Genomic DNA, 24,480 nt, shown 5'->3' on the forward strand with positions numbered 1-24,480 from the left:
TTTTTTGGTCTTTATTGTTTGAATTTCCTACCAGCGTTGCCACTATTTAGAAAGGATGCTGTGGGCAGAGCCACTCCGTCCCCGCGCTGCCGGGACAGTCCGCTCCATTGCGGGAGGAAGGTGGGTTTCTGCGATGGGGCTGGTTCTTGTAATGGAGTAAAGCAGGAATTAATAATGATTTTTTTTCAGCAGAGGGAAGGGAATCAGCTGAAATTATCTGGTTGATTTGTACAGGAGTGGGAAAGGGCTGGGAGTGGGCTACGGAGGCCAAAAAGGCAACGAGGTGCATCCCGGTTTGGTCTCAGATAGGAGTTCAAAGCCATCGGGACGAAGCGCAGAAACCCCTTGGGACCAAAAACCTCTCTCCAAGCCAAAAAAAAAAAGATATAATAGTAATGATATTATTGTTATAATATTAGTATAGTATATATGATATATTATATATGATATGTGATGTGTGGTATAACAATAAACAAAATAATAAAAATAATAAAAACAAATATAAATTGTATATTATATGTATTTTATATATAATATAAATACATAAAGCTCACAAAGTCCAGTCTTAACTCTGCCATTAGCCAAGCAGCTTTTCGAAGGCTGCTGTCTCTTTCCAAGACGGGGGGCACTGCAAGTTGCTGTAGAGAGAAATGTGGGGTGGGAGCAATAATTTATACTCGGTGTAAAAGTGGGGGTGGGTTTGATGTCTATTTTAGAGGGGGAGGGGGGTGGAAATCGCATGATGCTGTCTGGAAACCCATACGCGCAATTATTTTAGGTGTTGAATATTCCGACCTGGGAGCATCACCGGGCTGCGGCTCTGGGTTTGTGACGCCTCGGCCGGGTCCTGCCCGGGTCCCAGCCCGCGCTGGTTTGTGCAGCCGGGCACGGTTCACCTTGGAGCCAGAACATTAAACAGCGAGTGGGGAAATGCCCGTGCGGGAGGACGAGAGGGGCTCTTGGCACCGTGCCGCGGCGGGGAAAGCAGCTCACGGGAAGCAAACAGCCCCCGATGCTCCTGATTACGAGGTTGTGTTGATTTTTCCCCCCGTCCCCGCAGAAGGACGTGAGCTTTTGCTTCGCTTTTGCCCCTGCGCGGAGGTTTCCACTTCTAGGAGGGGGGAAATAAAAAAAAAGGGAGATTTGCTAGGTTTTGCTCCCCTAAATGCACTTTGAAAGCGGCTTAAAAGTGTTTTTTTCTGCTAAACTGCAGGTAAAACCATGCAGGGACACGTCCCCAGTGAGCGTGCGGGAGAGAGGAGCAAGGGCAGGGACCCGCTCGGGCTGTGCATCCCTCATCTGGACTAATCATGACTTTTTCAATTTACAATTTTAAATCAAGAAGGAGAGCCTGCTCTTGCAATCAGAGTGTCCCTCTATACATTTATGCCAAAATCGAGTGATTTCCCACTAAATTGTCATCTCCTGCAGCTTAAAGCCAGCGGGAGACTGGGAATTCCCACCAGGCAGCACTGCCCCAGGGACTGGGGAGTCCCCCCTGAAATGGGAATTGAGGATGGTAAGAAGCTGTTCGGTTGTTTTCTTTCTTTTCGTTGTTGGGTTTTTTTCTGCTGGGAGAAAATCATTTGCAATATTTTCCCCTGGGAGATGTCTTAAAAAAAAAAAAAAAAAGATCCCAGCCCTTTGTGCACATTTCCAAGCTTGTGGGAAAGCCAGAAGCAGCTAATAAAGTAAGGCAGCTTAATAAAAGAAACCCAAACCATGAAACTATATATTTTTTAACACTGTTATGAAACATTGTGCTTTTTTCCTGACTTTTTCCCCCCTCTGTATTGCTGTGGGACCCCTTTCTATACGGCAACCCATGGTGTCCCTGGAGCCCTTCTGCCAAGGTCCCCAGCGCCAAGCAATGGGTATCACCAACTCACCTGCCCGGGCAGACGCAGCATCCCCACTGCAGGACTCTTCTTTCGTAAATACAAAGCACCACTTCTGATGTGTAAAAAAACTAAATAAAATCAACCCCGTCACTGCAGTGTTTTATTTTCATCGGATTTACAATATTTTGTCGGGGGAGAAACAAGCGCGGGGAAGCTTTCACCCAGCATCAAATGCCAAAGCTGAATTGCTTTGCCTGATAACACAGCGTCTGCCGCAGCCATACGTCTGGTGTCCTTTGGGGTCTTTAGAAATAGAAACGGTTGCTGCTACAGCACCAAAACCCCCCCAAACCCCCCAAAACCCCACGAAAACACACCGAACGGGGAGGGCCCAGAGCACAGGAGCGTGCCACGGCTCCCAGCACCGAACCCCAAGGGTTTTCCAGGAGCAGCTCCGCACGTGCGTGCACTCAAACCCCCCAAATAAGCTTTGTGTTTAAGCACTGCTTCTGCTTGAAAGGAAACCAATCAGGGTTGGGGTTTTTTTTTTTGCTGTAAATGCTGATTATTCTTTTTTATTTCTTTTCTTTATTTCTTTTTTATTTATTATTGCCAGGGGTTGCTGTAGGAAGCAGGAGAGAAGCTCAAGTGATACACGATTTTTCCACAGCATGTTTTTAAGAGGGGAACTGAAAGCACGTGTCTGAGACAACTTTTAGCGCATTTAATTAACTTTATTATCCCATTCTCCTCTCAAATTTGACTGACATAAAGACAGGCTCCCAAACCTCATACAGTGCCTGAACCTCAGGCAGACGCTGAGGCTGGAAAACATTTTCCTACGTCCCAAGGACTCACATCTGGCACGACGCGGCTCCAGCCAGCTCTGCTTCAGCCTCTGCCAAACACATTGCGTTGCTTGAACTTTGGGGAAACCCATTCCTTAATTCCCCACAGCTACTTGATATTGATTTCTTTTAATTGCCGGCCAGATTAGACCATCCATCACCAGCTTGAAGAGCTGCTTCCAGGAAAAAATAGGCTGATAAGACACGATCGGGCAATATCACGATGGGAATTACCATTACAGAAATGGTTTATTCAGTAGGAATTGCAGGGAAACTGCTAAAACTCCCCGCAAAAGGAAGTTTCTGCCCCTCTGATTTTTGTCTTCTCTAGTGCACGACTGAAAAGTGTAAAAGTAACTCAGGTCAGGTCTCCGCCACCACCTTCGCCGCTGCGCTCAGCCCTGCAGACGCTTTGGCAGATGAAATGATGCTGCTCAGCTTCACGTCCCAAATTTTATCCTGCGCCAGGATGAAAACCACGGGAGTAAGCTCTTGGCTGCTGGGTGCTCGGCATCTACTTTCACTCTTCTCAAATTGCATCACCCTTGATTTTTACTGTATAAAATAAAGGAGGGAGGTGAAAGCTAGTGGACAGCATCCATTACATGCAGACAACATCTTGGGAAAGGGATTTTTTGAGGCCACAGACATTTGCCACACACACTGTCCTTCGATCCACTCCTCTGCGGAGGATGCTGGAGCCGGGTCCTGCTCCGGGCTGGGGCAGAGCTTTGCTAAGCCACATGTCAGAGCAGCTTGGCCTGACCGTGCCTCAGTTTCCCCATATAACATATAGCTTATACCAACACTGTCTACCTTGGAAAAGCACTTTTTAGGTTGCCTGGCGCTACGTGGGCACCTGATGGCCATGGGAGAGGGCAAGAAATGGGTGCTGGGGGCTCACGGATGGAGAGCCAGGAGCATCACCCTAAAAATCAATGTTCTTGAAGTTGACGGAGCAGCGGTAGCGGCCGTCGAGGAACCTGGAGCATATGAAGTTGGGCAAACAGGGGCAGGTGTGGTGCTGGCGCTTCCCGAAGAAAGGGACCTGCGGAGAGATACGGGAGAGACAAGAGCGTCAGGGCTCTGCCGCAACCAAAAAATTATCAAATGGGATCAAAGCCCTGAGAAAATCTCTGGCTCTTCTCAGAGGTTTAATAGGGATATGCCTGAAATTAATTTTTGATCCCTCCGAAGCCCTTCGCTCCTTCCTTGTGTGAGCAGAAGGCGCGGCATCATTAAATCTTGCTCCCACCGTGCAAAATCAATATGGGAGCATGGAGTGGGACGCTCTCCCCGAGGCCAGGATGCTGCTGCTAAATCCTCACGGAGGAGGGATTGCAGCAGCGTCGCGCTTTGGGCTAATCCCAGTGGGCTGGGGTTTCTTATCGGACAGAAATCACGGCACTGAGGCAGCTCTGCAGCATTAACTCGGCTTGTCCTCGCTCGGCAGAGCATTTACAACTCAATTTGGAGCGGCGTGGCGTGCGCTTTTCTTTTAAATGAATGGGCCAGGCGGCTCGGTCCCAGCTCCGAGTCGAGGTGCGCAGCACCCATGGGGCATCCCGAGGATTTAGGGTGGCGCAGACAGGCAGGGAGTTGCTCAAAATACTTTAGAGGCTGAAACCAGCCGCACCGCCCCAGCTCGGGGACTACCACGATGCTGCCCTCATCCCAAATCCACCCCAGCCCCCCGACACCGACCCCCCCTTCTCCATCCCGGGGTTTTAATGGAGCTTTTCTCCCATGGGAGGAGCTCGGTAGCCTTTGCCCGGTCCTTGTCCCCCATCCCAGTCCCCACTGGGCATCCCCACGCTGGTACCTTGTGACTGAAGGGGTGGCACTCGTCCCCCTCCTGCCCCAGGGGGGTACACATCCGCAGCCCCCGCAGCCAGAGGCTGACGGCACAGCAGGTCCCGCTGCCGCACTGCGGGTCCCGCTCGCAGGCCTGGGGAGAGGGACGATGACGGTGGGTTAGTGGGACGGGCGCGGGAAAGCATCGCTACCCCTCTTCTGGAGGGGGGGGCCAGCGGAGAAATCAGCCCACGCCAAGCTGCTGGGTGTAACCCTTCAGTGGGGGTTTAGGGGAGCGGGGTTTGTTGTTCTTAGCTCTCCCGTTTTGGGTTAAGCTGGGGAGGTTTTGGGGCAGGGCACGGGTTGGATTGGGGGTGGTGGGGTTTGCAGGACGAAGGGGGAAATCCCTCGTGCACGCAGGGATGGGAGGGAGAGAGGAAAAGTTTGCAGCTGCCCAACTTCAAAGCAGCATGGGTGTCAAGTCAGAGCAGCAGCGTCGGGGGGATAAACTCACTGTCCGGATCCTCCGGCGTGCAGACGCATCGCCCGTCTGAGCCTGTAAAACCTGCTAAATAATGCAAATGCCCAGTGTTTTTTGTTGTTGTTGTTACTAGGGAGCAGAGTAATGCCAACAGTCAGCCTCTCCCACCCAAGGCAGATGTAAAATGGAAAACAGTCACCTCTTCCCCCAGGATGGGGAAACTGAGGCACGGATGCAAATGCCGCGCCGGCTCACTGCCACACCTGGAAGCCCATGAGGATGTTGAGAAGAGGTGGATGGGGGCACCTCGAGCACCAAGCAGGTCCCATTTTGTCCCCCCCAGCCTGTGTTGGCCGTCACTAGAGCAGCTCATTGCACCCTCGACCTCTTCTCTGACCCATTTTCCTGACATCGGGTTGGTAGCACAAGAAGAACCGATGGGGGTCACCCCAACCCCCCCTGGGGTCACCCATCCTTGGGGCACCTCTCTCCCAGGAGCTCCCAGCCACAAGCCCATCACTCGTAGAGATGGAAGAGGTGTGGAAATTGCAACTGGGGAAAAAAAAACCACGAGGGCAATGGAGAGAGCATAATTTTGGGGTGCAGCTCTCTCGCAGGGGGGCAATAAGGGGATTTTGCAGAGTCTTCCCTTTCCTGAAGGGAACCCGATTCTCCTCGAGCATCCAAAGCACCTTGTAACACCCAAATACCATTAAAAATAAGATCTCGGCAACGATGGACCGTCGCCTGCAAACTTGGGGTGGGGGGCTGATGGGGGCTGCAGGCAACCGGGTGCGTGTAGGGGTTGGAAAGGTCCAGCCGAAAAAATCACAGGCTTGAAAGAAATCGGTCTGACTATAAGGGGTGTCTGGGAAAAGAGAAGCCGAGAGCCAGCTGAAGTCAACCACAAAATTCCCATCGGTTGGCAAAAGCCAGGAGGCAGAGAGGCAGCCGGGATGCAAACGCTTCGTCTTGGTTTTAAACAGAAGATTTTTCGCTGCCAGGGGAAAAAGGGGAGGGGTTCAGCCAAGCCCGGCTTTGCTGAAACCAGCATCTTGACTCCTGAGGCACCACAAAAGCCTGGATTCTGTCCCCAAAACTCGCTGCTCCTCTTGCTTGTAGCATCACCCTCGGTCCGGCTCAGCACCAAGCTCTCGGACACGCCGAGCCCCAAAAGCCCATTAACACAGCAGGGTAAGCATCGTACCTCTCTGTTGCGTCCCGATATTTCGCCCCTCTTTTAATAATTTCTCTTAATTTGGGAGGGAGAAAGACAATCTGGGGTGCTCGAGTCCTTGTCCCACTTGGGAACATGCTCTGGGGGATGCCCATAAAGAGAGATTATTTTTTCCCTGCTGGAAAACTTTCTAAAATCCTCTGTTTCCCTGCGTGCCGGGTCTGACACAGGGCTGAGAAGAGAAGCAGAAGGAGCAGCTCACCGGCGTGACTTTACACTCATGTGGGCTGGGGCTGGCTGCGGGAACAGCATCCACACATCGGAAAAAAGGAGTAATAAATTGGGGAGGGGGGGGAGAAACCAACCCAAAGCAAACAGCAAAAGGCACCGATTCCTGTCTTATTTCCCGAAATAATAATAAAAAAAATAAATGAATCTCCCAGGTTGGGGATGGAACCGGCACTTACCCCGGTGATGACGGCGCAGGGGCAGGAGGTGATGAGCAGGAGCAAGCAGAGGGTTTGCAGGAGCCGGCCCATGGTGCCGGGGCAGGAGCCGTCTCCCCCGCGCCGCCGAGGTCTGCAGCAGCCCCGTGCCTCCCACCCTATATAACCCCTTCCAGCTCTGCCACCGCGGGCTTTTTTTTTTTTCCCCCCCTTGATGATCTCAGAAGAAGCAGATGAGACCTGAATCTCTAATGGTATAAAAGAAATATTAATAAACCACCGAGGAAGGGAAAAAAAAACAACCCACCTCTCCCACCCGCACCCACGTCCCAGGGTTATTTGTCAGCTCAGCCAACACAGCTGGATTTTCCAAGTACACCTCTATATCCATATTTATCCCTGATGGGTGTACTTAAGAATTGAATTAAGAATTTGTGATTATTTAGCTAAAAGAAAACACAAGAATAAAGTTAGCCTGCTACTTCTCGGCTCGTAAGAGCACAATGTATAATAACGTGGCTCTGTGATAAATGTCCTGTAGAGACTCGGCTGCATTTATTTGTGAGAATAAAAGAAGGCAGAGAGGGAATAATATCTTTGTCAGTAATGAGGGTGTGTTTGAATCTGAATATAATGTGTAACTATGTTGATTTATGGCTTGAGGTATATCCCCCATACCTCAAATTGCATTTGGTGCATCTCCTGGGAGCACAAGGGAATAAGACCAGGGATTGCTAAAGTGGCTAAAAAGGCAGGAAAAGCTGGAATTATCGGCTTCTTTTTTAATTTGTACATCCTGGGAGGATGCAAGGGGCAACATCCCAACGTGCTCGGGGATGGGGGGCCTCGACAAAAACACCCACCGGCCCCCCCAGTCGCATCCATCAGGTGAGAGAGGAGCAAGAAATCTCTGCAGCCTCAGCGATGCGACGTCCCCACGGAGCTGGGGCCGTTCGTCACCCGCCGCCTCATCCCATGCGGTCCCTTTGGGAGTCCAGCAATAAAAAAAATAAAAATAATTAAAAATTTAAGTACCCTTCCATGGCCAATGCACAGTCCTGGGCTCGTAACGGTCCAGCCTGGGTTCGGCCGGGACTCCTCGGACCAAGCTCCCAGCGCCTGCAGCCGTGCTGGCCGGGGCCGTGCAAGCAGAGACCGTGGCTAAGACCCTTCGCACAACAAGGGCAGGAAATAAAACTCCCTTTTTTCCCGAAAAAAATAAAGCTGAGTTTGCAATTCTGACCCAGTGAGATGGATTTTTCCAGCCCTGGATTGCTAGGTACTGTCCCCGTAGTATCAGGGCTCCTCACCAGCATTATGAATTTAGTCCCTTCTGGCTTTTCCCACTGAGGAATAAACATCCCCAAGCCTGATTTTGGGGCTGCTCCCTGCCAGACCTTGTCCATGGGGGCAAATTAAGAACCGGGAGCAGCCGGGGGGCTCAGCCCCAGGGGGGGAAAACATGGCCTGAGGTGATGGGCTGGGATTTGAAATATGGGTTTGATTGGAGCCACCCGGTTTAATTGGGTTTTTCTGTTGAATTTCTTTTGTAGAGTACGAGTCCGGTGCTAAATCGTCTATTTAATTCGTTAAAAATAGCCCCGGCGTTTCCCTGCCTGGAGACCAGCGCTCCTTTTGATGTGGCAGCTGTTCTGCTTCGCTAAAGTCTCCTCCACCTGGGCTTGAATTAATTAATCCCAACTCTCCCCAAAATCTCCCCCTCCAGAAATCCTGCAGCCGGGAAGGGCTCGGAAGCAGTTGTTTCAGGGAGGTTTCCTTGCGAAGATGCTGACGGGATGGGGGGGATGCAGCCCCTGGCCTTGGTGGGGTGTATTTGTATTTTTGTCCTGTGTTGCTTCCTAGGGGTGGGGGAAAGAAAAAAAACGTCAAAAAAAGGCGATGTAAGTCCAAGCCATCCCAGCAGGGTGGGATGCAGCGGGGAGCCCCTGGGCAGGCGGGATCAGGGCTCTCGGCGCTGCCCAAGAGCGGTCCCAGCTTGACCAAGGAGAAAAAGAAAATAAAAAATATAAAAAACAAAAAATCCTGCTGCGCTTCGCTTCGCCCATCAATAACATTTTAATTTTCTGACCTGACAAGCCAAGATCTATCGCCAGGCGCAGTCGGGAACAGCTTCAGCCGGCACCTTATTAGCGTCGCCGAGCTTTGCGATGCACCCACCATAAATTACCTCCTACTCTCCGCTGGTGGCGGGGCTCGTTTTTGGGGGGGCTCCTCACAGGAAAGCTGGGCTGAGCATCGCTTTTAACACTTCTCTGCCCCATGGGAACAGGATGGGGGTCCTGAGCCCCCCCCGGCACAGTATGCACCAGGCCAGTGTGGCCCTTCTTGCTGCAAATATTGGGCTCCAGCCCATGTCCCCGTGTCCCTAAGTCCCTGCATCCCCCAACCCGCATCCCCCGCTGTGGTCCAGCCGCGAGAAGATGCTCTGGCCGGGGAGGGTGTGCAGGGCCACCGCCATTAAAACCCCCCTTGAATTTCATTTTGCCATGCAAATCCGGAGCGGTGCTGCGTGGAGGGAGGGAAACGCAAATAAAACCATGCTCAGGAGGTGTATAAAGGTGGAGAAAAGGGAGGAAGAAAAAAAACCCCAAGAACCGCAACTGTGCCACCCGCTCTGCGGGAAAACAGCCGCCCAGGGAGGGCTGCTTTGGGGGGACAAGGGGGTGCAGGGTCTGGATTTGCAGCTAACCCCCCCAAATTAGGGCAGGGCGCATGTGTGAGCCTGCAGCCGCTGTTTCATTGCACGGAGCCTCGGGAGGCTCCCAGGGACGGAGGACGCGGGCAGAGGGATGGGAGCTGTTTTGGGGTGTACCCTGGGTCACCCCCTAACGAGGCTGGGCGGGAGCCTTGGAGCAGCGAGGCCTTTTGGCCCTGCGGAGCCGCCGTCTGCGCGCGTCACGTGGGTGACGCCGCTGCCAGGAGAGGCCGGGTAGGGCGGAAGTGGACGGGGGGGGCGCGGGGCTCGGCGGCATGGAGGGGACGCTGGAGCAGCACCTGGAGGACACGTACGGGCCGAGGGGGACACGGGGGACAGGGGCAGGGCTGGCCGTGCCCCACCGGGGCCGCGGGGGTGGGGAGGGGTGGGGGTAAAGGGGGAGTGGGGCCTAGGCCGGCCCGAGGCCCGGCGGGGGCGGGCGGGGCCGCCCCGGCCCTCACCGCCGCTGTCTCCCTCCGCAGCATGAAGAGCCCGGCCGTGGTGGGCGTCCTCTGCACCGACTCGCAGGGGCTCAACCTGGGCTGTAAGTAACCGAGCAACCCCCGGGGGCGGGGGGCACCGGGGCCTGCCCCACCGGAGAGCCCGGGTTGCGGGGGTACCGGGCCCTGCCCTACTGGAGCCCGCCCCGTTTGGGGGTACCAGGCCTTGGCCGGCGTGGGCCCCCCTACTCCCCCCCCACACACACACTTCGAGGACACCAGGCCCTGCCCTACTGTAGCTTCCCCCCACACACCTTTGGGTGTCCCCAAGGGCCCCCCCAGCACCATTGGTACTCAGCTTCCCCCACACACTGGAGGAAACGGGAGCCAGCTCTTCCTGCCACTTAAATTCAGGTTTTTCAGTGGTTTGAGGGCAACAATTTGGGGAGACACTGCATCAGCCCCCGGGGGAGGCAGACGGGCCCAGGCAGGAGCTGCCCCCCCTTGGCCCCGGGGGGAGGCTGCTGCTGCACGCGAAGCGCTGTCACGGCACGCGTGGCTTTAGCCAACGTCCCCCGCCTCTCGCAGGCCGAGGAACCCTCTCGGATGAGCACGCCGGCGTCATCTCCGTCCTCGCCCAGCAGGCAGCCAAGCTCACCTCCGACCCGACCGATACGCCCGTGGTGTGCCTGGAGTCGGACAGCGGGTGAGTTTCCAGCTCGGGGGTGCCGCTTTTCCCCTCTGTTTGCCTTTTCCCCCTCTGTTTGCCTTTTTCCCCCCAAGCCCTGGGGCCCTCCCCGGAGTCAGATCCCTAGAGCAGCTCTCCTCATCTTGAGCTAAACTGGCAGATGTGGAGGAAGCCCTGTCTCTGAAGCCACGGGGGGAAGGTAGTCACTGCCATAGGCATGTGAATTCACTAGATTAATGGGACCTCAAGAAGCAGGAACTGTAAAAGCGGTAGGAAACCTTTCAGGGGGCAGTGGTTACTGCAGCTTTATGCTTCTTCCACACTTGGGATCCCCGTGGATAATGAAGCCCACGCTGTAGCCGGTCAGTGTGGTAGGCAAAGATTTCTCCAGCACTATTCATGGGAGCGGGCAGAAGAGATGCAGCGACCGACAGGTCTAGCGCAGAGCTGGGGGTTGCTGCGGCTGATACCCCTGTCCAGTTTCCCACCCACGTCAGCTCCTCGTCACTGCTGGCTTCTCAACTGCCTCAGCACTTTTCTTGTTCTAGGAATATCATGATCCAGAAGCATGACAGCATCACTGTAGCAGTGCACAAGCTGGCATCCTGACCCTCGGGAACCTGCGCAGCGCTCCACTCCCACCTCCGGCCCAGCTCCTCCTCACTGGACAACCGCTTTCCTCTGCTGCTCCAGCGCAGAACATGCTTGTAGTCCCAAACCTGGGCCGAAGGCTCTCCCTCTCCACTTAACAGCTCCTGTGCAGCTATCGGGGTCTCCAACTCACATTTTAGCACTTGTGCTGCTGAGGATGAAATGTGGGTCACTCACCAAGCTCGTGTAATGATCAGATACTACAAGGTGTACGTGTGTGCGTGGCCTTATTTGTTGGAGAAATGAATAAATGACCTGCAAAAACACACCTTTGCTTCTCTTTGCTCCGGCTGTGAAAATTGCGCCCATTGCTTTGCCTTGTTTCCAAAGCCAAGTGAGGTAACTTCTCCCAATCCCTCTTCATTAGCATTTCTCTAGAGAAGAGAAATAGTGCACGAAGGCTTGAATTAATAGAGGCTCCTCCAGTAGAAAAGGTACAAACACTTTCCAAGGAATTTCTCCTAGGAAATGTTTAGCCTCCTCTAGTTAAATGTTCTGTGTGAGAGTTACTTGCTTACTATGCCTTGGATTGAAGTTCAAACCTATACGTGTTGGCCCTGCCTGCCCTGGCTGCCTGATCCCTGGATGAACTGTAAATGGGTGTTGACAACGTCCTCACGAATCCAGGTCTCCTTCCCTCTTACAGATTCGAGCATTTGAAATGGTGCAGGGAAACAATCCTGCGAAAAAGGCTTTTCCCTTGAAAAACTGCTACACTCAAATGCTCCCTATGCGTAAGGGAGTAAAAAGGAGCTGGCCTGCAGCTGCCCTCATGCATAAAGTGGGAGGGAAGCTTCACAGCAGAGCATGAGCTAAAAAATTGGGCAGGGTCAGAGATAAAATGACATTCACGCTGCTTTGACTTTACTACTAGGAGCAGCTCCGTTTATCAATGACGTTCGCAGTCATTGCCTGCCCTGCGCGGCTGGGCTCCGCGCTCCCGTTGAGGTCAGTGTTAATTCTGCGTAACGACCCGGCCTCGGCAACGGGATTTGGTGCGTCCGAGCTCTGCGGTGGTGTTGAAGGGTCCCTCTTCCCTTCTCCCTGACAGCCCACGGAGCTGGGAGCAGCTCGAGCCGGAGCGTTTCCTCCCAGGCATCCGACAGCTCCGAGTGCAGATGCTGCACCAGATGCTGCTGCCAGGACCCCCAGCCCCCCGCCTGCGGAGCCCCCCTGTCCTTCAAGCCCTTAAACCGTACTCACTGCAAAAACCATTCCACTTCAATAAAAGCTTAATGCACATGTTGAAAGTCCTGCTATAGGGAAAGCTCCTCCAGAGGCTCTGATATAGCCTGGGCTCCTCCAGTAAGATGGAGCATCGCCTTCTCTGCCAAGGGAGGGGAGCAGAGATCGGTATCACGATCCTACAATTTTATCTGACCTCAGGAACTCCGATTGGGGTGACAGGTCAACCGAAACGGGGGGGAGGAAGCATGAGGGCTGTATTTACCCGGGAGTTTGTGCATATTTACAATAGAGGCATGGAGCCAACTCAAATCCTGCTCGACTACCAGCTCCGCTCAAGGGCTGCGGCAGCACGGCTGCTCCGCTCCAGCTGCCGAGCGTCTTAGCTGGAAAACCTAAAGCTTTCCAGACTATCCCTTCCTAAATGACGCGGTTTCCTGGGCCAAGGGCAGTGCAGCAGAGGCAGGGTGGGCAGGACAGGCAAGGACAGGGCTCCGCTCCCCTGCAGCCGCCCCAGCCTTGGCTTCAGTCCACCATTGCCACCTACTGCTCCACTCAACGTCTGGCAAGACCCAGGGCTTTGCCTGGAGCTATAACCCTTGCAGGCTTTCCCTCCTCTTTCCTCCCAACAGGATTTCTGCTCCGAAAGCCCCGGGTTTCCTGCTCCCGGCTGGGGAAGGGGAGGGACTCCTGGCCTTGGGGCCCCGCAAGACGGGCTCTGCCTCCGGGGAGGAGGAGGACGGGCTCCGTCCACCCAGCCCCAGCGCTTGCCGGGCTCCATGTCCCACTTCGGGACTCGTCGGGAAGGACGGACACTGTCGTCCTCACCGGAGGTGAATGAAGGACCAGACTTTGGAGTGCCAAGTCAGGAAGGGGGGATTTAGTCTCTGAAGCAAATGAAGAGGCGATTCCTCTTTGCAATCGACTGTTTCGGGGAGGATTTTCCAGCATGCAGCAGCAAGGCGGTAAGGAAAAGTTTCAGGTTCCTCAGCCCTGACTGCTCTAGGGTCCAGCTGCTCCCTCGGGCAGGATCCTGCCACTGCCAGAGGCACGGGACAGGATTGGGGATGGAAGGGAGATAAGCAGAGAAGGATGGGGTAGGGAGAGCTTCCCACGAGAGCTAAGATGGATACAGATAGATGGTGACCCCCCCAACTTCTGGCACAAACCAACCCAACTATCCGCTCTAAAGCGGCAGTAAGGTGCTTGTCACTTAAAATCCCTTAAAGCTTAAGTGGTTACAGTAATTTGGTGGGAAACAGAAAGGATATTAAACCGTTTGCAGGCAGTGATAATGTGCAACTTCACATCTGTTGGCAAAACGGTTAGTAAAAGCTTCACCCACCCTTAACAGCTTTCACAACCTCTACGCAAAATCCTGGTGCCTACCTCAGTAACAGCCAAGGAGCTAAAGGGTTCAAAGGTAGCTGATGCCTTCACGGGAACAGTTTTTGAATTCAAACAGCAACGGAGCAAGGTGTTAATGTGTCCTGAAATTCTCATTTCCAGGGGAAAGGAAGGAGGAAAAGCCAGAGGCTCCGGCAGCCGGGAAGAGCCCAGGCACCAAAGCTGCGGACGGAGGGTGGGCATGGGGAGTGGTGTTTCACTTCTTCCTGGTAAGCAGAGAAGAAATTCAACTAAACCTTCCTGGAGCTGGGGCAGATAGAAAGTCTCGAGTCTCACTCACACAGAGCAGAGGACAGGACAGGCTGATCCCACCGAGCTAAAGGCAAAAATCAGCCGTGCTTTGCTACACCGAGTGCCATCACCCGTTTCACCGGGGGCTGAGCAGAGACGCACACCTTCCCCTACGAAATGCCACCTGAAAACATCTCAGTGCTGTAAATGAGGGTGCCCAACCTGCAGCCCAGGGCCAAAAGGGCCGCTTGCAAGGATAAGATGACTTTTCCCTACTCATACGCACCACCCCTGGGGTGTCAAACCCCAAAGGGGTGTCTTGTACCTTCGGTAAGGGGGAGATCCCATCTTGGGGCAACGGAGGATCGGGGCTGAGATGGGTCCCCAGGATCGACTGCAGGAGCAGCACAGGGTGCAGGCAGCACACACACACTCGGTTACTCTCTCCCGGGAGGACCGGGCATCTCGACACCACTTAAAGGCACTAATTCTCTATGCCACAGGCTTTAATACCACACACCATCTTCCCATCAGCGATGAAGACAACGCCATCCCCCAGCTAGGAAAGCTGGGAAAAGCACAGGAAAGCTTTCCCCACTTCCACTCCATCCAAAGTAACTCACTGCCAATCATTAACCTCCCGCTACCAGGGAGGAGAGAGGGAGTTAAAATTAAGGACACAAACTGTCCTTTGCCCCCGTGGCAGGGCAAGCCTGGGAAACTGCACCGGCTCACGTCCATCCCCGCTCCGCTCAACACCTCATCAACTCCTAGTGATCTTCAATAGTGCCGAGACCCATTTAGATTATTTTTTAGTATTAAAAAATAACTTACAGAGCAAAAAAAAAAAACCAACCCTACAAGAGTCAGGCTCTAGTGTTATTTTGTTCCTTTTCTTTGGAAAAGCCAGTTTGCACAGAAGTTTTTTTTGAGGGCCTGTTAAGATGAAACTGCAGCGTGGCCACCACCAGTCCACCCTGCTGGTATTCCCCCAACACACACACCACCAGTTAATACATCCCAGTTTGTTTTTCCCGCAACACAACAAATTATCCACACAAGAAAAGCAGAAGGAAAAGCTTTTCCTCCCGCCTGACCCCTGTGGCATCTCACCTCCGTCTGCTTTCAATTCAGGTCAACGTACTCGTGATGGGGATGCTCAAGACCTTTGGGATTTTCTTTGTGGCTTTCCAAGAGGAGGTGGGGGGCTCCTCCGAGCAAGTCAGCTGGATCGGCTCCATCATGTCCTCCCTGCGCTTCTTAGGAGGTGAGCCGGCATCTGTAAGGATTGGGGCAGCGCTTCAACCTCAAGCCCATTTGCTTTGATATAAGGGGCACCGAGGATGCTCCGCGGATCCGATTTCCATCCCAGACTGCTGCAAGGCGGACACGGCTGCTACCCACGGGTCTCTTAGCAGGAGCAGGGCCCAAGGATGGGGGTTGTGTGTGTCATGACGCCTTGCTGTAGCACGTTTATTATATACATTCAGAGCAAAGCCTCATCCCTAACACCAATATTATTGCCTCCGAGCAAGGCAGCTGCTGAATACTTCACGGCTGCTGAGCATGGTGTGCATTAGGAAGCAGGCTGAGGACATCTGAAAGTTTGGGCTTTGACTCCTTCCCCTGCCTCGTCCCCCGAACTCCCAGATTATGAGGCAAGGCCTCTTGGCCGCTCTCCTGAATATTAACCCATCCTGAATTTCTTGTCACCCCCTCCCTCCCAAGGTGGCACACGGACCGCTTCCCGGGGCACCAGATGCAACGACCCCACTACAAGTCCCCAAGCCCTGCAAAGCAGCATTTGTCATCTTCAGCCTGAGATTTCTCCCTCCTTTCCCTTCCAGCCCCGCTCGTGGCCGTAGTCTGCAGGAGGCTGGGCGAGCGGCCGACCTCCATCATCGGGGCCGGCTTGGTCGGAGGGGGCTGCCTCCTCAGCACGCAGGCCACCAGCGTCCCCTTCCTCTGCGTCTCCATGGGACTTCTCCTGGGTGAGCAGCCTGCGACTCACAGTCAGGCAGAGATTTTCCGGTGCACGATGAGTAAAAGCAGCTCCTTTAACGTTAAACCAGGCAGTTCCTTGAATACTAAAGCATCCCCAGCTCCTTTCTATGAGATGTTGTGTGAAACCCCAAAGCTTCATGCTCAGGAGCATAAAATACCAGTTTCAACATGCTAGTCACAACTAACCTTGCTTTTTTTCTGGACCCAACAGGAATCCCGGCCTTTTAAAATCCCTTACTAAAAGCGCACAGCCTCAAAACCCCCAGATACTAAATACCACACCTGAAATCTCGTTCTCCACTGACTGCAACAACAGAAATCCCCCCCCACTTTCAGCCCGTGAACGCTGCAGAGCAGCTCTGCTATGGGGACAACGAGCTTGGGATGGCGTGCCTTTGAATCCCTAAAGCTCACGATATGAAGCAGTCACTTTTGGGGCACGGACATCTTCTTTCTTTCCCTTCCCGCAGGTATGGGGTTCGCCTGCCTTTACCAGGCGGCCGCAGTGATGACGGCCAAGCGCTGCAGGACACGGCTGGCTTTCTCCAACGCCATCGCCCGCTCCGGGATGGGGCTGACGTTTCTAATAGCGCCGTTCACTCAACTTCTCATCGATTTTTATGGCTGGCAAGGTAAGCGCATCTCCCGCTTCTTCAAATTCATCGGCATTAAGAAGGCGTTCGAGGATATCTGGGCAGGATAAGAGGCTCTCTTTAAAAACTGAAACTGGATGCACCAAGGAACAACTCTGCCTCTTCTAGGAGAGTTTGGGGACATCTTGTTAATGATTAAACACTTAATCAGTCATTAAAGTTAAGTCACAGTCAAAACAGAGATCTCAGAAACCAAAACCAAAACTGAAAATCCCTACTTTTACTACACTGTTTCAGGCCATCTTGAAGGCCCGTCACATGTAATGCACTTCTGATGAGGGAAAACAAAACAATCCAGAGGTAGCTCTGGATTTGTTGTGTGCATCACAGCAACAGGGACTTCCAGCTAGAAAAAACAGGAACAAAAGCTCCTGTAAAATACCTCCTCCTTATGGCAGAGCTTTCTCCATGTTCAGTGCAAACTACACCCTGTTCTAGAAAGATCATTTTCTACTGCTTCTCCCTTCCTACGCCAAGAAAAAAAAAGCATCTTCTGTCTTCCCTCAGGTACTCTCCTGATTTTTGGAGGCATCATGTTAAACCTCGTGCCTTCCAGCATGCTGCTGCGACCCGTCAGCACCCAGCCGCCTCAATGCTCCTCCGCTAAAAATCAAGACCGGGGGTCTTTAACGGCCAAGAAGGATTCAGAAACCCTTGATGGATGTTTAGATGAAACCACTCACAGGGAAATACAGCTTCGCAGCGCACAGGACCTTCCCACCACGGAAGGACTCATGATGTCCCGTGGCAGAGATGTCTCCGGTCCAGTGAATCCATCTGCTTTGGAAAGGCTCGAGAAACCCCCCATGGACAGCTGCTTGCCAGAAATAGCCACCGAGGCCAAGAGCAGCATCAAATCCCCTCCACCGACCGAAAAAGAAAATTCAGAGCCTCTCCTCGACTTCTCCCCACTGAAGGATCCCGTCTTCTGCATTTTCACGTGGTCTTTTTTGTTCAGTCACTTGGCCTACTTCGTGCCCATCTTCCACCTGGTAGCAAGAGCCAGGACGCTGGGCATAAGCAGCATGGATGCCTCTTACCTCATTTCAGTGGCTGGTAGGCAAAAGAATCTTTTAAACCCATTTATAATTACAATGATACCAAAATAGGAAAGAAAAGCAACACAAATCTTGCCAAGAAATAGTCCCAAATATGTCTTAGAATAAATCTTCATGGAAGAGGTTTAGCTCACAGCCCTTACCCCTCTTCTGTAAATATATCGTCGCCTTCTGTACATGTACAAAGTCGCTCTCACATGGTGGGTGGTTCTCTCAACCTAAGCTAGATGATCCCCCATCCTCGCTGCACTGAACAAACACAAGTTTCCAATTACATAGGTGCTATCTGTCCTCGTAAAGCCTTCCCACCACGATCCCTGCTTTGCTTAAACCCACAAGCCACAGAAATCCAGAGTCACTCAGCATTCAAAGACCTCCAGTTTGACACAGGAATGTGTGCAGAGAGAGAAAAAAATCAATATTGGGGGAAAAAAAAAAACCCATTAACTTGGATCTAGCCATTTGGATTTGGCACATTCTCCTCCAAGGGGGGGAAAAACCCAACCCCACAACCCCCAAAAAACCAAACCCATGCCTGATTATAAGCAGGGATTAACACTCAAGTCGCATTGGGTTAAGAAAGTGGCTCCAGCCTCAGTCATCATAAAGTAGTTTATTGTACAAAAATAAACTTTACTTCTACACTGCTGTGTAATATTTAGAAATGACGTATGCTGTCAAGGCATCTAGAAGGAGCACGCAGCAATTAATCTGACATTTTGAATTAAGAGTAGGAGGGACACAGTGGTCAGCAAGATATTAGCTGACAGCGAGCACTCCTCTGATCTTTAGTTCATAAAAACGTATCGAGAAATGTAAAAACCAAGTATCAAAAGTTTGCTGAGCCTTTAAAAAAAGGCTGGGCTTGCTTCTTTATAAAAATTAAAATCTCATAAGCATATTTCTTCTTAGTATTCTGCTTTTTCTCTATCTTGAAAAAGAGATCAAACAGCAAGCTTATCTTTCCTATTTTTACTGAAGGGCATTTCAGAGTTTTCCGCTGAGTGCACAGCCCTTAATTGAATTTTTACAGACCACTTTGGTGCACCCACAGGCACTTGGCAACAGCAGGCACCAAGGTAAAGAAAAAACAAAAGCATGAATTTTACAACAGGCTAAAAACGCCTTCCTGGAACTTCCCGGCATTTCAGCCCTTTGTGGTCATGTTCTTACAGCGAGCGGCAGGTGGAATTGGGATGCGTTGCAGAGCAGCGCAGTGCAAAATAGCAAAATAATAATAATAATAATAATAATAATGTCTTCTTTGGGGCTCCGGTGAACTCCTCTTCCCCCCAGGCATCACGGAGACGGTTAGCCAGCTGCTCTCAGGCTGGGTCGCTGACCAGAACTGGACCAAGAAGTATCACTACCACGTGGCTTACCTTGTCCTCGGCGGCATCACCAACCTGCTCTGTCCTCTGGCCACCACCTTCCCGTTACTCATGACCTACGCGGTGGCCTTCGCTGTTTTCTGCGGTGGGTTCATGGCTCTGGTCCTCCCTGTGCTGGTGAGTGGGATATTTCATTTAAAAAAAAAAGTGTAGTATGCGGCATTTCCAACAGTATGCCAAAATTATCTGAAAACCCTTTCATAAAGCTGAATTACCCTGGGCTGTTGCAGACCTGCATGAGAGGGCTCTCCCCTCCAGCCTTCCCAGTCTGAGCCACTGGAGAGCCCCAAATCTCCTCTCCAACCCACTTACTGGTATCCACAGCCCAGACGCAACGGAAGCACTGGGAGTTTATTGCAGATTTTTAATGACCTGGCTCCGCTAATTGCCTTCCACATCCTCCTTTCTGAAGGAGACTGCTCCAGCTCATAGGAATCAGGATGAATCCATTCATTTCCTAATGCTAAGACAGAGGGTTGGGCGTATCTGCTCCCAGTCCCAGAATTATCTATAACACGCACAGACCAGTTACGGCAGAATCCAGACAGGGAGGCATCATTATAATTTGGCATTTCTTTCTGGGAAGGAATTCAGAGTTTAAAACACCTTCCTCAAAGTCTTAGCAGCGTTACTACTCTCGGGAGATGCCCAAGCAGCTGGAAGGCAGAAAAGCATCTCGCATCCTAGTAATTTCCATGCTGGCCTTAAGGAGGCGAGCGGATTCCAGGCTGGATCAGACCCATAGGTGCAAAGTCCTTTCAAAACTGGAGCTGAAGAGGAAACTCCTCAGAAAAAAAAAAAACAACAAACCCAAACCAAAACCAAAAAACCCACAAAACCCAAAACCTCTTGTGCTCGCGCATTCATACGAACTCAATCGATAATTATCCATTCGGTTTTACAAACAGGTGGATCTAGTGGGTGTGCAAAAACTCCACAGCTACTTGGGGTTTGCTGCCTTCTTTGCTGGGATAGCAGCCATCGGTGGACCTCCTCTAGCAGGTAACCGTAATGTTACGTATAATATATACCCACCGCAGACATCCAGTGATAAAACACGCTCCTGGTTCACTCTCCTACCCATATGCATCCAAGGATGGGTTTTGTGTCCAAGTCGGGGGGGGGGGGGGGAAACAACCCACAAAACACATTTCAGAAACTTATCTTTATACACAGGCAATATTCTGCTCGTGAATTTGCAAAACCCAACTAGCAGTTTGACAGCTGCGTGGAAAAAAAGGAGGCTAAACCGCACGTGCAAATTTTAACCCTGAGCACAGCAGAAGAGTAACGACCACGTTACCATGGATTTTACCCCCAACAGAGCATTGTAACACTGAACTTGGAACAGAGGGACTGGAGGGGAGACAAGGAGAGGAAGGTAAAGCAAGGACGGGCTCAGCAGCAGTCCCACCAAGCAGAGGCACTGAAACATAAGGAGAAGTCTCAGTAATCTCTTGTTTTGAAGAAGATTACACAGCTCAGCCACAAGAGCTCCTGGGCCCAAAGATAAGGAGGATGAAAAGCCTTTCCTCTTCTCCCTCTGCCAGAAAACCAAGGCAGTTTTGAGTATCTGGCAGATTTCAAGCGCTTAGAAGCGAGTTTCCAGTCTCTGCTTACAAGCAAGGGACTTGTTCTCCTCCAAACATCCTGGCCAGGACAAAGCTTTTCCTTTCCCTGATGACCCTTTAGCCATACCTCATAGCTGGAAACAGGATCTGAGCTCTTCCTAGGTCCTCAGGATGCAAACAAACTAGGAAAAGCTGCAAGGTCAAATATCAGTGCGAACGATGTCCCGTCACTCACCTAGCAAATGTATCCTGAATAAAACCTGGCCACTTGTTCTTCATTTACTGCTTCCTGCCCTCTGCTATCAGCTGCCCCGTGCCTACAGAGGCACTTTGCTGGAAGCTGCCAAGGATTCTGTAAACGCCAGCTCCATGCAAAGTTTTCGCAATGCTGCTGTACCGCGAGCATGTGAAAAAATTGATTTCCCTAATCAATATTTCTAGGTTGGTAAAACTCTGTCTATGGATGCAATTTTGAGCAACTAAAGCGTTTCATTGACAGCGTGCTTTACACTGTCACGGTGATACATAGCCTATATCGGATAAGATCTCTTCTGCTGATACAAGATGTATGTCCAGCAGAAAGCAATCCCTGTACAACCATCGCAGTAAATTCCCTGACACAGTAACATACAGTACGAAAAGAGCTAAATAACTTGGCTATCTCTTACCCATGCATCATACATGCTAAGATAGCAGTTATACTGTCATCCGCTTCCAATATGTTTTCGCTAATTGGAAGCCTTTTGCTTTCTGAAAGTGCTAACCACTCACCCTGTGAACACTTCTGGATTTTGTAAAGCAAGCAGGTTTCCTGCAAAAAGTCTTCCACAGAAATCAGTCTTCTTAATACTGGTGGGATAAATAAAGGCCAAATAAAGCCAAGAAGCAAAACTCCCACTGATCCGTCTCACTGTAGGCAGAGCGAGAGGGAAACAATTCAGAGTTCACGATCTAGGTTTGTGATCCAAGATAAATTCTGCAATTTTCTCTTCCAATACAGCTGTATTAAGCGTGAAAACTGAATATGACCAGCAGCTACTGATTAACTCTAAGTGTCCAAAAGCATCTGCTCCTTGCAGAACACAGAACAGGATTTACATGCTATGTGAGACCCTGGGGTTTCGTGCCTCTGACTGCTGCTGACCTCCCTAAAACCTTGACTTTAGAATTACAATTTTATAAAACTCAAGTATTTTTATGCAGTGAAACCCAAGGCATAGTGAGAACCGCAAAGGTTAAAAATGCTTATTTTGCATACGAGAACAAAGCCTAATCACAATGCAACGAAAAGGTGACTTACCGGCAAATCTGTTTAACTAAAAGCCCTTAAAGCCGGAGGCAGCCGGCCCGACCGAAAGCCCAGGGTGAAAAGTTTGAAGGCTCCTTCACAGCTCCTCATCCACCAGCCCTGCTGGATGCTTCTGCCATGCTGAAAAAAACCAAACCAGAACAAGACAAAACAAACATTATTTTGGCAAGCCGCAAGCAAGCAAGCTAAGGAGGGAAGAGTACATTTTATTTCCGTAAGCAGTACAAATCAGTAACTCAAACTGCAAAAGGAATAAAACAAACCATGTAATCCAAAATTACAAAACAGATTCCAACGACCAGCACACAAACACCAGCCCCAGCAAATTTGGGTGGTGAAAGGGGAGAGGATGGAGTCATTTGAAAGCTGTGCTGGCACGTGCATTTAGATGCTCTCATCTAAATTTTACCTGCAACTTCACACTAGGCATTGCTGCTTAGGGCATCAGGAATAAACAAAACTTCCGATTACAGATCGGCAACACAATTTAAACAGCCTGACCGCAGCCCGCAGCATGAGTATGTGCCGTGGATGTTTAGTCTGGACCACTTTGGTGCCAGGGATTTACCGGCATTGCTTACAGAACTGCTGCTTTGCTGAAGTTTGCACACCATGAGCTTCTAAATTCAGCTTTCTGCAGCAGAAAGGATTTTTTCCTGGATGGGGAGCAGGGGCACAGACACTGTAGGTGCTTTAAAGGGCTGGGGTGTCATGCAGAAGGTGATTGCTGTGCTGCCAGCAAGGAGGCAATGCTGGTCTTTCAGTGCCAAAAAAGCCAGAAAAATTAAATATATCCTGAAGGATATTTAAAAAACAATTTAAATAAACCAGAACTCAACTGGAGCACTCTGTCCTGTACATCTTACAGACGACTACGTTAGCATCCCTTCTCCCGTCCAAATCCCAGAGACTTTCAGACAGCAAAACCAGATGCCACCTTGGAGAATAAACCACTCTGCAAAAACATCAGGGTCACGGGAGAGCCACCCACATCACCAAGTCCAGCGCCAAGGGATCCTCCTTTCCGACAGCAGGCTCTGTCTTCGCCTGCGCCCTGGCTCACACGATATCCCTGAGAAAAAAAACCAGAGCTGAAACTCCCCCTGAGAAAGGCACGAGCCAACAGAAACTGAAACCGGGGTAGAGCAAAGCAGCCCGCAGCCTTTCCTCCGTTTTATAAAACCCTCCTGTGGCTGTATAAATCTACAGCAAGGAAAATGTTAGCACCTCTGGTTTGTCACAGATCCCCAAATTTTACCGGCACCGTTTCCTTCCCTACTCAGGGCCGCGGCACTCGCAGATAACAGCGGCAGCAACGCTGCTGCGCAGCTGAGACCGGGGTCTCTGGGGACTATATTATTTCCCTTCCTAAGCAGAGCTGGTTTTAAGAATCCCAAATTTAGGCCAGATCTACCATTTGTGTAAATCATGCAAGTCCACGGATGTTACCGGAGGAATTGCATTTTACGCCAGCAGTAGATCTGGCTCAGGTGCTAACCCACCTCGGACATCCAACCGTCCCATGCCAGATTTGGGAGTATATGAAGGTTTTTATTACGTGCAGCAGCAACTCCCATCGCTTCGTCTATTTTCGATTCAAACGGAGGAATTATCCGCCTTTAAAACGATTGTCTAGACACGAGATCATATGCCATAACTAAGCAAAACACTTGGAGGTCATTTTAAAAGGTGACCTGCCCCCTCACAGATTCCTGAGTCTTTATGGAATTCAGGTTTTCCTTTTAAGTGCTCCCAAAGCTACTTTTAAGCAATTTCACTTCAAGCTCCTGGCCTGGGATCTCCCATATTAGGCAGGTTACATTAAATTGGGTCTGCTCACAAGAAGGCAAGGCTGGAGAATCTGGAGTTTGCAGCCCAGATGTTGCAAGCACCACCACATGCAAGTCATCTCATTAGTCCGATGGGATCTTCCATCTGCTGCAGCAGCTACTTTTGGCCCACTTATTTAAACAGGAAAAAAAGCCAGGGATTAAATTCAATCAAATTAAAACCCATGTCCACTACAAGGATCAGGAGAAGTTAGCTCTGGGCAGAATGACCTAGAAGTTTGCCTGTTATACCAATAGTCCTAACTGTCCATGTAAATGCTGCACAGCAGCAGGCACATGAAGAGTTAAGATAATTTAAAGAAAATATCTGAGGAATTCTTAAATGAGAACACACATCCTTTGCTTCCCGCCCACCTCCCAAAATGATTTTTTTCGGTGAGAAAAATCCAACAGCTTTAATAACAACCTCTTCTCCTGCAGGGTGGCTGTATGACTACACCCAGACATATGTCTGCTCTTTCCTCTTTGCTGGAGCCTGTGCTCTCATCTCACCTATTTCTTTCTTCTTTGAGCCTTCGGCCCAGAAATGGAAGCTAAAAAAAGCCAACCTGAACAACAGCCCCACGCTTGGCTGAAGCGATTCTGCGGTGGCAATTTTAAAGGATGGTCTTTAATTGCATCCACGATCAGGAAGCGATCGCTAGCACAGACCTTCTGTACCGGGAAATATAAACAGCAGCAAAAATGAAGATAGGAATTTTTAGATGACAGAGTCACAGTTTGTATATCTAGATATTTC

The 24,480-nt window shown here is 51.0% G+C and overlaps 3 protein-coding genes across 3 annotated transcripts; 2 read left to right on the top strand and 1 right to left on the bottom strand.

The window, feature by feature from the left end:
• Positions 1–3,617: 3,617 nt before the first annotated feature.
• PROK1 (prokineticin 1) lies at positions 3,618–6,680 on the bottom strand. The gene is made up of 3 exons (XM_050911520.1): positions 6,609–6,680; positions 4,512–4,637; positions 3,618–3,737 (listed from the first exon to the last, which is right to left on the bottom strand). Exons 1-3 carry the CDS (start codon positions 6,678–6,680, stop codon positions 3,618–3,620), a joined length of 318 nt encoding a protein of 105 aa, XP_050767477.1.
• Positions 6,681–9,145: 2,465 nt separating this feature from the next.
• On the top strand, positions 9,146–24,480 carry SLC16A4 (solute carrier family 16 member 4). Its single transcript, XM_050911323.1, is given in 10 exon segments — positions 9,146–9,158; positions 13,813–13,883; positions 15,040–15,172; positions 15,753–15,896; positions 16,380–16,541; positions 17,070–17,618; positions 18,917–19,128; positions 19,920–20,013; positions 24,162–24,292; positions 24,294–24,480. Coding segments are annotated over 10 exon segments (1,557 nt in total). The 3' UTR covers positions 24,342–24,480.
• LAMTOR5 (late endosomal/lysosomal adaptor, MAPK and MTOR activator 5) lies at positions 9,570–11,350 on the top strand. Its single transcript, XM_050911324.1, has 4 exons — positions 9,570–9,613; positions 9,786–9,847; positions 10,332–10,449; positions 10,980–11,350. Exons 1-4 carry the CDS (start codon positions 9,579–9,581, stop codon positions 11,038–11,040), a joined length of 276 nt encoding a protein of 91 aa, XP_050767281.1. The 5' UTR covers positions 9,570–9,578; the 3' UTR covers positions 11,041–11,350.

The sequence above is a fragment of the Gymnogyps californianus genome, chromosome 27 (assembly GCF_018139145.2).
Source record: "Gymnogyps californianus isolate 813 chromosome 27, ASM1813914v2, whole genome shotgun sequence".
NCBI classification, from domain to species: Eukaryota; Metazoa; Chordata; class Aves; order Accipitriformes; family Cathartidae; genus Gymnogyps; species Gymnogyps californianus.